This window comes from Ambystoma mexicanum, chromosome 10 (assembly GCF_040938575.1).
Source record: "Ambystoma mexicanum isolate Mex_15411 chromosome 10, UKY_AmexF1_1, whole genome shotgun sequence".
Taxonomy (NCBI): Eukaryota; Metazoa; Chordata; class Amphibia; order Caudata; family Ambystomatidae; genus Ambystoma; species Ambystoma mexicanum.
Window position 1 is genome coordinate 58,357,819 of NC_090932.1, and position 13,537 is coordinate 58,371,355.

At 49.0% G+C, this 13,537-nt stretch overlaps 1 protein-coding gene across 3 annotated transcripts in view; it reads left to right on the plus strand.

Annotated features, from left to right (window-relative positions):
• The window catches only part of TFRC (transferrin receptor), an 858,836-nt gene that overhangs the window by 269,054 nt on the left and 576,245 nt on the right, over positions 1–13,537 (plus strand). For all 3 annotated transcript variants that reach the window (XM_069617499.1, XM_069617501.1, XM_069617500.1), the window contains exon 7: positions 845–967. In XM_069617499.1, the coding sequence (XP_069473600.1) occupies positions 845–967 (123 nt within the window). The remainder of the gene's footprint in view (positions 1–844; positions 968–13,537) is intronic.

Here is a 13,537-nt window from a genome sequence, read left to right on the forward strand (position 1 = left end):
AAGACAGATCAGAAACGAAACGGATACTGATTTTTATTTTTTTTATTTTTTTTTTTTTTATTTTTTTTTTCTTGACCGCGGATTCCAAGCCTGATGGGGGAATATTCATGAGCATGTGAATCCATGCCAGACCCATGCTGGAGAACAGTTGCAAGTAAGTAACTTGTTCCTTGTGAGCCGTCCCTGACGATGGAAGAATGGAATAATCCAGTGTCAAAAGCAGCAGGTGCAGTAGGATAAGCGAGGAATGTGTATTGTAACTGGCAGAGCGAATCAGCTGTAGAAAGTAAAGCAGTTTCTGTAGAATGAAAAGGACAAACATGTTTTTTCATAGATTCCTTTGTTCTGAGGCCTAAAAAAAATTACTTTTGACAATCTGCTTAACTTGTATTAAGAGTGCACTGTGCGTGCTTAACTTAACCCGTCGCCACTCTCGCCTTCCTAATTCTGAGCCTTGCTGCTCAGCCACACCACCCAGTTAGTTTGACGTGACCTTATTTTTCTCTGTTCATCAGAATAGGGGGCCTCTCAGAATCTGCCCTCAAGGCTTATTCTGAAAATCCATCTCTCCATCTCTGCATCAGCCAAGATGTCAGGGTAACCTGCTGAGTTGGAGTATCATAGCACCTGACCCTGTCCTCGAGTTACTTCTAGGGGGGGGGCTTTTCTTTAGAATAACCCACTCCTCACCCCCACAAACTTTCATTTCTCTATTTCATCACAAAATCTATAACCATTTTTACTAATGAATACATTTTTGTTAAGTTCAACTAGATTGTGGTTGACAGTTCATGAAAAATATGGCATTTTATTAACTCGTCTTAAACATTTTTTTTTTTGTTAGGGGAAGCCAGTTTATGCCTTCTATGGGCGCAAAGAAGATTTTGTGGAACTGCAGAAAAGGAGCATCGATGTTCAGGGGTGTATAGTCCTTGTCCGGGCTGGAAAAATCAGTTTTTCTGAAAAGGTAGGTGGTATGATTTTTGCTCACCAGTGATCTTTTTTCTTCATGAAAATGTAACTTTGGTTGTACATGGCGTGCGTTTGTATGGCTAGAACACATTTGCCCTCTGTGGGTCTACTCCTGTTTAAACCCTTTTACCTGAGCTGTTGGCACCTTGTTTCATGAATCACCTCCCTTACTGTTTCTATTTTAAACCTGAAGTAACATGTAGCACCAAGAAGCTTGCTCTCAAGGCTTCTGATCATGGACTTCTTTCTTGGTAGCTAATAATTGTTTTGCTACTAGAAATGTGTTTAGATTCCACCACCCCAACTCTGCCTTTTTTTTTATTTCAGATGCAGCTTCTGAGCTCCGGCTGATTATTTTTTCAGCTGTGTGCACTCCCACTCGTACACCTGAAGCACCTTGGTGACCCTAAAATGGAATGCTGCAATTAAATATTGCATCTCTTCATTGGAATAGGCAGCATAGATCTGCTACATATTTATGATGGCATTTCTCAAGTGAAGATGCCATTTTCTTCCCAATTTTTTTAAAAGTTGAGCCCACGTTAGTGGGTGCTTCGCATAAAATACAAGTGAATGGTTCCTGCCAGTTAAAGCTTTGCAGTGTCCTACATGTGGTACACCAGTGGGCCGAGTAATGTTACCCATACCAATGTTGTTGCTTATATCAAGTTTTTCACAGGTGAGGCTGGGTCTACCACCTGTGGGGCTCTAGAAATAATACACTAGAAACTGTCAGTAAAGGGGTAGTTAAATGAGTACTGTGAATCGTGGGAATTTGTCCCTTCTTCCCAAGGAGGAGCTCCTCCCTCCCCATGAAGCTAGGGAGGTGAGCCTGTTCCGCAATGGCCTTCCTAAGGGTAGAGGCAAGTGGGACCTCACCAGGAGAGGACACGCCTCACCCATCCTCTTTTGGGGACGAGGACTCCAGTTCCCTAGAGGACCGTGCAAAATGACACCTTTTCATCTGCCTGAGGATAAGATCTATGACGCAAAGGCCAATCTGTTATGGCCAAAATGGAAGAACCTCCTTTTTAAACTCCATTTCACTGGCATGATGTATGGAGGAGAAAACCACCTACAAGAGGGGGAAAAAGGAACTAGTGCGACAAAGGATCAAATATTTGTGCCTGGGAAGCCCTACGGGCACATCTATCCAAAGGAGGAGCCTGGGGAAATGAAGGAAGAGTGAGTTTCATAAGGGCAGAGACTCTGACTTCAGAGGGTAGCACAGGCAAGGCGCGCAGCATCCTAAAGACACAAGACTGAGAGCTTACATCTGTTACCGTCAACTAGGAAGCTAGAAGCTGGATGCGTGGCGTCCCGAAGTGGAGAGAGAAATGTGCTGATACTGGTGGTGTGGCTATGGGAAAACCGGGGTGTACTAGAGTTTCAAATAAAGCTAAACCAGATCAATACAGCCGACTTGGGACACGTGGATATCCGAGATATTGAATCATCTACCCAAGACTAACAAAAGGAAGTGAAGCTGGTGAAGGGGGACAAGGCGCCAGATTAGGAGTGGAAGCAGATTCTCAACGAATGTGAACCTTGCCGATCTTGGCCCTAAGAAAGGAAGGTAATTGGAGACCTGGGAGAGTGAATACAAATTATTGGAACCCTCATAGTTTTTCAATTGCAGGAGAGGGACCTAAGACAAAGAAGGGAAATGGATGAGAGATATTCTTGGAACAGGGACTAAAGTTCCAAGTATGAACTAAAGTAAGCCAGTCTGATCTGTCTATGATACCATGACCTTGGGTGATACAGCCTTGGTGAGTGGCGTCTTGTACTGCCTCAGTTGCTTGGTTTTACCAAGCCATTAGTTGGACTCAGAAAAACTGTCCTAACCAAGCATTCCAACGATTATTCTCATTCACTCGGATACTGCGAGTATCGGCAGAGGGACGCCAGATGGGCAGCAGGGATCAATGGAGAAGGCTCTAGGCAAGGTTTTCCTCATGGCTGGGTGCGTTTGTGGATTTGGCGCATGGAAAGGAGCCACGAAGAAGACCGAATATTGTGGTCAGATTCTCATCGTTACAAAGGTCCAGCACTCTGGTTAGGGGACTTTTCAGACTCTATTCGTGGATCTGAAGATACGTCAGGATACGCATGAAGTTTCAGCGAGATACAGAATTCGGAAGATCGTTGTTAAGGAGTATTCTCAGAAATGTGCTAATTCCTCTCTACCTTAGACTGCTGGATTTTAGGACTTAAGTTTTAACGTAGAGAGAGACCTTTTTCCCACTCCCTCATATGTTCCTGTGATTTGAACTGTTTTTCTTTTGACTTTGTAGTCTGACGAACTCAGTAGGCGGCATCTTTACATTGTGTAACACCGAACCTTCAGTGCAGTGACACAGGGAAGTCTTAGATTTCCCAAAAGTTTAAATACCTTCTTTTGGTAAAACTGTTCCATGAGCAGTGAAGTGAAATTGACTTTACTTACATTTTGTATCTTTATAGACCCAGCACACCCTATCTTACAATAGGGTGCTGGAGGGGTTACTTGGTATCCCCTGTCTGGTTTCTCATGTAACAATTTTGTTACCCTTTCTACAATTAATGGCTGGTGGCAGTGGTTTACTTTTAACTACTGTTGTATGTTTATACAGCGGGCTGCGTTCGCAGCTGCAGTAAAGCACCCAGGGGTGCCCGTTTTTGTCAAAATGGTCCGGTCTTCTTTTTTCACCTTTTCTTGCTGGGAAGGTCCTTGAGATTTACTCTGCACGCCAAACCAGGTTTGGTCCCTTTGTTCGTTTTGTCTTTGGCGCGATTCACGAGTGAAGCCCGCCTAAGTGTCTGGCAGGGGTAGGAAGTGAGGGTGTTGCCTGTAACTACCTGTGCTTAATCCCCTGGGTTACAGGAATGCAATCAAAGGTGATTGGCCAGCTGGCTCTCCGGCAAGGACTGCCACTCTGCTGTGTGACAGCTAGGCTGGAATGAATGGGAGAAACCTGCATAAAAGGCAAGGCATTTTGGCTTGGAAGGAGAGTCAACCACTGGACAAAGGAATCTGAATAAGAACTTGGAATAGATGCCTGCTGCAACTCCTTGACCGTTGGTTTGCCCAGTGTAGCCCTGCTGCTGTGCTAAAGCTCCGAATTCGCCTCGACAAGAGAAGCCCTGCAAGGACGACTACTCCCCTGGGTTGGTGGGACCAATCCACTCCAAGTGATCTCGCCTGGACATCCTTTCGGAGCTGGCTATACTTCTGCTGCTGGAACCTAAGTGCCAGGGAGAGGAACACCAGATTGGGTGCATCACTCTTGTCGTACCCGAGCTCCAGGAAGATCCTCCGGACTCCCAGGAAGCAGAGCTGACCAAGCCTGAGCCACCTCAACAGATTGCTGGACCCCAGATGGAAGGAAAGTCTTAAGTGGTAGTTGAGAACCGCAGTGGTGCTACTTGCTGAGACGCAAGGAGCTGAAACAGCGAAGTGCCGCTGAATTGAAGTTTGTCGTTTGCTGCTGCTGATGTCCCATTGCAGTGCAGGAGTCCCCAGAAGTCCTCCCTCTTGTCCCCACAACTGAGGCCCAGGAACAGGATCTGCAGAGCTGCATAGGAACAGAAGCCAGCTGGAACCGTGTATCTTAACCTAAGGTACTGTAAACTAAGGGGACTTGCCTCTTGTGTAGATTTACTTGTTCTCAGTTGAGACTTGACTTGGTTGCTTTTGCAGAGTTGCTTGCATCTTTGCACCTCACAAGCCTCCCAGCTTGTGGCCCTACATTGATTCTACTTTTTCTATAAAGACTTCTAAAACATTGTGCAAGACCTTTACTTAACTGCAAGAAGTGCTTCAGCTCACCTAGACTTTTGCAAAATTAGCCTTGACTGGCCTGGCTCCCTGAAACTCTTCTTCCCTCTGTGTTTTACCTTCCTTCAAGGAAGGGTTAACTTAATTTGCATTGGTGGTTCAAAAATACTGACCTACTTCAGAATATTTGTTCTATTAAAAAAAAAAAAAACTTTTCGAATGGATTGTCCTCCAACGTATACCACATCTTTGACATGTAATGTCCACAGCTGTGCTGCTTCTCAAAGTTTTCAGTAGAGTGCGTCCTGCGTCGATGGCGTTGGGTCGATGTCCCTTGAGGGCCTCAGTCGATGGTGATGTCATTGGATGTTATAAGTAAGACGCATGGCGCCCGTAGCTTCAGTTTTGTTTTTTCCACAAACGTGTTTGCTTTGAGTATTCTGCGCACCTCGTGTTACTACCTTCGAGATGTCTTCATCTTCTACCCCTCCGACTCTGCGGTCGGGCTTTAAAAGGTGCAAGGACTGGAAGTCCAAGATGTCCATCACAGACCCGCACCATATCTGCTTGTGGTGTCTGGGTGAGAGCCACAAAACCGACTGCTCGAATTGCCAGACATTAACTGCTAAGGCCTTGCTGGAGCGTAAGGGGAAGTTGCAGGTCGGGTTTCCAAACCCTGTAAATCTAAAACTGCTGGTCTTTCCACTGACGACTCGAGGGGTGACTCTACCCGTTGGAGGGAATCCAGGGGATCTCAGTCCCATGGTGGTTCTCGCCACTCTACCTTGTCGAGGCACTCTCGGAAGCGGCGTCGCCGGTTGCCTTCCCCGTCCGATGATGGCTCCGCAAGGAAGGTGGTTTGACCCACTAAATCCTCTACCCCAGAAGAGTGGGAAGCTTTCAGGGAGATAATGTTGGAGATTTTTCAGTCTCGGGGCACTTTCCCCGCCTTCGGTGGAAGCCAGCGGGGATCATTCTCGGTCTGCCGTTTGCGCGCCTATGGGCCCGGACGGTCGGTGCGATAAGCATCGAACTGTCGCGGTCCGGTTCGGACAAGGCTCCGTTAGATCGAAAGATGTGCCGGATGCAGGTCACAATCCTCGTCCCCATTGAGACCGTCGATGCCTGTGAGGTGTCGAAGGGGTCCACGCCATCAGCGTCATGCCCAGCAAGTGCGGCCCTCGGGGCCTTGCCTTTGACGCCATCAGGGCCTACAGGTCTGTCTTTGCCGGTGGAGGCCCCTAGAGCTGTGAACCTCAGAGAAAGGCTCTGTCTAAATCTGTAAGGCCCCCTGTCGACTCGGGCCTATTTCTGTTCCCAGGAAGAGTTCTTGCACTCTGCATGATAAATATGAGGATGAGGTCTAATGTGGAGTTGGAGCCCTTTGATACTGATGTCGCCCCTGACATGGGCTTCTTGGAGGACAGTCAATTGGAGGAGCTGCGTCAATCCTTACATGACGCCAGTAGCCTGGATACGTCTCCAGAGATGAAGTTTGGCAGGCCGTAGCCTGGTGCTCATGCTGAATCTTATTGGAGGATGAGGTCTAGGGTCACAGAGTACCTTGGGTGGTCAGGACCTCTAGTTGAATTCGTTCAGGATGACCCGACGGACATAAATGGATCAGGGTCCGTCCACTGACCCGGTATTGCCTTGCCACATGACATTACAGAAGAGGGTGGCGGCTACTTAGAACGCCCTGGAGTCCCTTCCGGCGGTCAACAAGTCATTGACTAAGAAATGACGCCCATCCAATAGCGACCTCAGCTACCTATCCACTCACCCAACTCCTGTGAGTTTGGTAGTTAAGGAGGCCACAGCCACCTCAAGGAAGGCGGCGTACCCTACCATCCCTCCGGATAGGGACAACCGATTCGATGGATGGGCACGCAAGGTATTTTCGGCGGGGAGTATGGCCCTTAAATCGACCAACGCCACCTGTGCTTTTGCCACAGATTTCGCACACTCTGTGGAATTCTCTCTGGCGTCTGAGCATATTCCCGAGGGGGAAGAAGGGGATGGGTTCCTTGCTGTTCAGGATGGCAAGGATGCCATGTGTGAATCCCTTCAGTCTGGGTTGGACACAGCGGATAGCGTCAGCCGGTGTTACGCTCACCTGGCTCCCACAGGGGCGTCTATCGGACCCGGACAGCTGCGGTCTCCTCCAACGTGAAGCGTAGTGCAGGGATGCGACTGGACTGGCCTGCCTAATCTCGTCCGCTTGACCCGTAGACTTATTCTCCTGCAAGTGGAGAAAGGGATTTAGCCACTCTTCGATTCTAGTGATGGCACCCCACTGTTCTTCCCACTAATCAACTCCGATATTTCCTTTCAGTAATCTCACCTTATGTTTTTGAATGATGAGCTCTCCATCCTGCATGGAATGCAGGGGCGCGTAGATACCAGTTACTTCACTGGTTCAAAGGCGTTGGAAGAGTTCCGGATGAATATTGATTCTGAGGTTCCTGGCGAGAACCCGTAAGTATAAAGTCTAAAGAGTTCAATATGTCCGATGTTTACTCTTGTCCCATTCCCTTCTTGTGTTGCAGCTGGGTCCAAGAGAAGATTGTCTTGTGGCAGCTGATGGCATTCAGGTAAGAGTCTGTATTACCCAACCCTGTACGGTAAAAGATTTGTGTATTTAACTTGTTTTCTCTTTACAGGTGTGGCGTAAGAAGTTGCGGGATGTTAAAGAATAATGCCTCGGTGGTAAAAAAGATTGCATTTGTTGGCTCTCTCGGCTCACCTTATATTTCTTTTGTACCCTAGATGCTGGAGTTCGGTGATGAAAATGATGGAGGCAGCGCCGAATCAAAAAATGCTGCGAGGACTGGTGCGGCGCTGCAGCTGGCGATGCGACGCGTCCATAAATAATGTCCTTTCCAAGTTCGAAGATGTGATGGATCCGTAATCGGGTAAGGAATTAAAATGTCAGTGTTCTAACCTTTCCTTCTTTACTCTTTTTCTAGGAGCTCTGGATTCGAGGCGGGTGTGGCAGAAGACTGGATGCTGACTGCAGGCACGGTGAGCGTTATGCTGCTGGATGCAGAATAACGCGAAGCATGTGCTGCTGTTCGGGTATGGTTTAAATAGCCTTCAAAGTAGTCCCAGGTAAGAAGTTCCCCCAGAACCACACCCGAGTAAAAAAATAGTCCCTGAAGTAAAGTAGTCCCATTCAGGCCTCACGTTGGCTTGACTTCATTGCAGCATGGTCTGCATGAGGTAAGTAATGTACATGAGCCTGGCGCCTATGGCGCCAGGCCCGATTTCCTCTATGAGCCTGGTGCCAATGGCGCCAGGACTGTACCCGGACAGGCCCTAGCCGGGGCTGCTGGGCTTTTAGTAAGTACCTGGATGCCTGCTCCTTGGGCTGATGGGCTTGGTCCAGATGCCCGGGGGTAGGCATCATGACAGCCGGTCCATGGCTGCGAGCACCGTGATGCACAGGTTTGCGTGGTTGCGGAAGTCGGGGTTTGCGCCGGACGTGCAGGCCCATCTGCTCAACGTGCCATTTGACAGCTCATTTGTTTTGCAGCAAGGCTGACTAGAGCCTTGAGAGATTGCAGACTTCTAAAGCAGCTGCTAAATCTTTGGGCCCTGTGGGCGTCTGCATTTTTGTCCTAGGACAAAAGTGGAGGGGTTCCTTTTGTACTCTTTTGGTAGAGTGAGAGGAGGGGCTGATGTTAAGGTCCTCAAGGTGGAAGTGAACGAGGTGCCAATGCGGCTCAGGCAGCTGCCTCTTTGCCTTCAGGCGCTGCCGTAGCTGCTCCAAAACAGCTGAGGCCATGTCCCATTGTTCGCCGGTTGGGGGCAGACTGGCTTAGCATCTAGAAGAGTGGCGAGCCATTACTTTGGATGCGTGAGTTCTGGAGACAGTAGCCCACAGCTACTGCCTACCCTTCCTAAATCAGCCTCAAGACAATCCACCAGGGAACCTCTCTGAAGATTCTGGATCCGCTTCTTGTGCAGGAAATCTTGAGCCTGCTAGAGAAAGGCACTATAGAACTAGTGCCTGTGGCGGAGAGGAACAAGGGCTGGTATTCCCCATATTTGTTTCCCAAGAAAGACTGAGGACTGAGACCCATCTTGGACTTGCGTCGCTTGAACAAGTTCCCCAGGAAGGACCAGTTCAAGATGGTCACTCTTTCTCGGGTCCTGCAGGCCCTTCAACTTCAGGATTGGTTGGTATCATTGGACCTACAGGATGCTTATTTTCATGTCGATCCATACGAAGCACAGGAAATACCTGAGGTTAGCTGTTGGGGGCTCGCACTTTCAGTTTCGGGTCCTGCCATTCGGGTTGACCTGCGCATCAAGGGTCTTCACCAAGCTCATGGTGGTAGTGGCGGTGTATCTCAGGAGAGGGGGGTTCACGTCTACCCCTACCTGGATGACTGGCTGATCCGGGCGCGTTCTGCCGAACAGGCCTTCGATCACCTCAGCCTCACCTTCCACTCACTTCACAAGCTGGGCTTCTCCCTCATTTTCAAGAAGTTGCACATGACACCTTCCCAACATCTCCAGCACATCGGGCTATGTTGAACACATTCTTCGAAGTGCTCGCCACCCAAGGTGAGGGCTCATCACATTGTACAGATGGTTGACCTGTTTCAACATGCCCAGTCTCTCCCGGCTTTCAAATTCTTAAGGTTGCTTGGCCTCATGGCATCCTGCATTTTTCTGGTGCCAGAGGCCAGGCTTTGGATGAGATCCCTTCAATGGGCCCTCAGGACGCAGTCTGTCTCAATTCTCAGTCAAGATGTCGGATCTCCTTCAGATTCTGCTCAGTCTCTCAGGATCTTCTGTGGTGGGCCAGCGAAGAGAATCTGATGAAGGGGGAGCAGTTTTGGCAACCATGGCCAGAGGAGACAGTAGTGACAGACGCTTCCCTCACAGGATGGGGGGGCTCATGCCAACAAGCTGAGCGCCAGCGGTCGTTGGTCTCTGTCGGAGTCAAGACTTCACATAAATCATTTGGAGCTGAGGGCTGTCAGGTTAGCCCTGAAGGCTTTTCTGCCCTCTGTACGCAGGAACAGTGTCCTGATCATGAGGGTCAACACTGTGGCCATGCATTAACTCAACAAAGAGGGGGGTGTAGAGTTCCTCACGCTTTGCAGAGAGGCGATGCAGCTCCGGTTCTGGGCAATACACCAAGGCATCTCGCTCTCAGCGATTCATATGGCTGGAGAGGAGAAGCGGCGTCGGACAGTTTGAGCAGGCAGAGCAGTGCCTCCCACGAGTGGGAGTTGGCTCAGGAAGTCCTTCAAGAGATCTTCGCCCTTTGGGAACCCCTCAAGTGGATCTGTTTGTGACTGGTGCCAACCGGAAGTGAGATGGCTCGAGGAATTTTCTCCAAGGAGCTTTAGGGGGCGCGTTAGTCGTGGTCATTCCCGCTGCTGTACGCATTCCCTCCAGTCCCTGTCATTCCTTAGGTTCTAAGGAGGTTGCAGAGGTTCGGGTCACACATGATCCTAATTGCTCCAGATTGGGCCAGGCGAGCGTGGTACCCGGACCTTCTAGAAATGTCCATCTGTCCTCCACACCATCTTCCAACACCGAGAGGGTCTTCTCTCGCAAGAGGGATGTCGGCCTCTCCATCCAGGGGTCAGGACTCTCAACCTTCACGCTTGGTTTCTGAAAGGTTGAGATAGGATTTGGACCTCCCGGATGACGTGATGGAGGTGTTGCTTGTGGCCAGGGACCAAATCCCCTGTAACTTTGCCGTAAGTGTTGCAACTGTTGCAGAGGATGCAATGTCTATCCTTTTCAGTGTTCCATTCCAATGGTTCGTTCTTGCTTTCGTTGGCTCACAAGGGGCTGCAAGTGGGTACCATTTAAAGGCTACTTGCCAGCGCTGTCTATTTTCAAGCGCTTGTCCGAAGAATGTTCTTATTTTAAGATTCCTTTGATGACCCAGTTTCTAAAAGGGCTCACGAATGTGTTCCTGCCGTCCCCTTTTCAGGTGCCGTTCTGGGATCTGAATCTTGTCTTGAAGTTCTTGATGGGTGCTCCGTTTGAACCTTTGCATTCTTGTTCCTTGAGATTGTTGACCTTCAAGACCGTTTTCTTGGTTGCAGTTTCATCTGCTTGCAGAGTGCGCGAGTTGCAGGCACTTTCGTCTAAGCCACCCTTCACTGTGGTCTACCGGGATAGGGTTGTACTGAGGGTACATCCTTCATTCCTAGTTTCATTTGAGCCAGAAGGTGGTTCTTCTGCTCTTTATCCTCATCCTGTTAAGGATGAGGAAAGGCTCCATAGAATGGACCCTAGAAGACCTTTAAGTTTTTATATTTCTAGGATGTCCAGGGTCAGAGTGGACTAACAACATTTTGTGGAATACACTGGACACCGATTAGGCCAGGCTGTTACCAAACAGACCATGTCCAGGTGGATTATCCTCACCATTGCTGAATACTACAGATTGGCCTGCAAGGAATCTCCTGAGGGGTTGCGTGCTCATTCCACTAGGGGCGTGGCTACATCCACAGCCCTGCAATGGGGAGTTCCTGTCAAAAACATGTGATGCTGCAACATGTTCTTCCATCCATACCTTTGTCAAGCATTACTCCTGGATACTTTCCATGGTCAAGATATGGCCTTTGGTAAAGCAGTGCTCTTTTCTGTCATCTGATTGGGTATATACACATTCTTCTCCCTCCGCCTCTCACCAATACTTCTTTGGGAGTCTGTCAAAGATGTGGAATTCTTTGGAGGACACAATCCTTTCGAAGAACAAGTTACTTACCAACTGGTTGGTAACGTTCTTTCGACTGTATTCCATATCGCCTGCCCCTCTGAATAATTTCTTATATTATTGCAGCTTGCACTCCCACAAGGCTATGTGTGGTGCACACGTTGTGAGGGTGAGGGGTGGGGTGGGGGGGACGACATGAACTGAGGCTACAGGTGGCGTGCTTCCTACTTGTAACATCCAATCCGATGCAGGACACCCTCTACCGAAAAAATGTCCAAAGCAGCACAGCTGTTGAAATTATATATCAAAGATGTGGAATACGTTGGCGGAACATCCAGTCGAAAGAACGTTACCAGTTGGTAAGTAACTTGTTTTTCTTTGACACATCTCAGTATTGCTATAAATGTACCAGTGATGTTATTTAACTCACCTGAGGGTGTAGAAAGTGTCTTGTGCCATCCTAAATGGGTACTTGCTGATTTAGAGAAACTTAAGTGTGTATTTTGGAGTGTATTTGTGTGTTACTTGCATATTGCCCCTTCTGAAGAAGGCCTATTCAAACTGACTGTAAATAAATTAAGAATTGTTTAATCAAGAAACCTTGAGTGTAAGTGTTTATTTGGATAATTGTCATTGAAACTGTGTAGAAACCCTACTGCTCCCATTGACCCCTCTTGAGATGAGCCTGGCTGCTTAGCCACACTACCAACCTGTGTAGTACAGACTTGTACCAAAGGTTGGGTTCCTATTGCCAGGAGGCTGGGTTGCTGTAGTCTCCCAAAGGGTACTGCACCAAATCTTGCTAATCAGCCCTGCACAGCACAATGGCTCGAGGTCCCAGGGTATTGCAGCCACGCGTGCGATGGCTCCAAATGCAGGTCATCTTGAGTCTAGTGGGGTCTCACCAGGCTCGGGTCGTGTTTTTGGAGTCCCTAGGTCGATTGGAAGGAATGGCTACAGCAGGCTGCCGTTACACAGCAGGCTCTCCGGTCGCTGGAAATCGTCTCAGCCGCTTTTCCTTCATCCTCTTCGGTTTCAGTTCTAGTGGTCGACTTTGTGATGCTGGAAATGCATCGGAGGGACAGGGCCTCCAAATCCTTGTCCTTTACTGCCTTTTATCGTGTGTTCTGTTGTTTTCCGCGCAGGAGTTCATGTGGGACTCCTGGCGTTGCAGCTCTTTTGATTTTGGTGAACAGACCCGTGGGATACCCTTATGGCACCCATGGCTGGGGGTACAACCCTGTGCCCCTCGTATGTTTTTGGGCACAAGTGTGTGGCCCACAGAGCACGGTGCGGGCTGGTGGCAGCTCTGTGCTGAATTGACTAGTGCCCTGAGCGCCCTCCATTTTGGGATGCCCAGGCCCTGTCATTGGAATCGGTAGATTCCTGATGGAGGCAAAATGGCCCCCATGGCCTCTTGCCTTCCATCGCCCGTTAGCTTGATCTTACAGAAGTCCTGGGAAGCCCTGACTGTCCCTTCCCCCCTGACTGGCTGTTGGGTAGAAGTTGCATATATGGTAGTGTGGGGAAGTGCCGACCAGACTGGCTGGAGCCTTCCCAACGACCGTATGTTGTGGGTGGGACCTGGGTGAATGGAGTGTGACGAATATGCACTTATTGTTGTGGATGTCTGGTTTGTGGTGTTAGACACAATGACTGAAACAGCCCTGCCCGAAACTGGTATGAATGCAGTGTGTAGTGTTGAATGGCGTGGTACTTGTCCGAATCCACATTATGTGTTGTGAGTGTGTAGATGAAGAATGGCCTGAATGCACCATGTGCCTGATTGGCTGACAGACTGCTGAATGCCCTTTGTAGTGATTGGATGCTCGAGTGTGACCCAGCGGAATGAATGGGAGATCAACAGTATATCTGGGGACCTCTCACTGCTAGGAATCGTGTTCAGAGCTGAAGTCCAAACTACAAAGAGTAGCTGCAGTGAAACTGACGCTTGACCTTGAAGCCCTGCTGGAAGAGAAGATTTGCTGTTGCTCTCCTTCATCAACCTAAAAGCTGCTGTTTCTCCAAGGACTGAACCAGAGAGGACCTGGTAAGGCGCCCTCTTCCCGCGCTACGAGGGACCATCGTGCACCAGCTGATCTTTGCCAAAG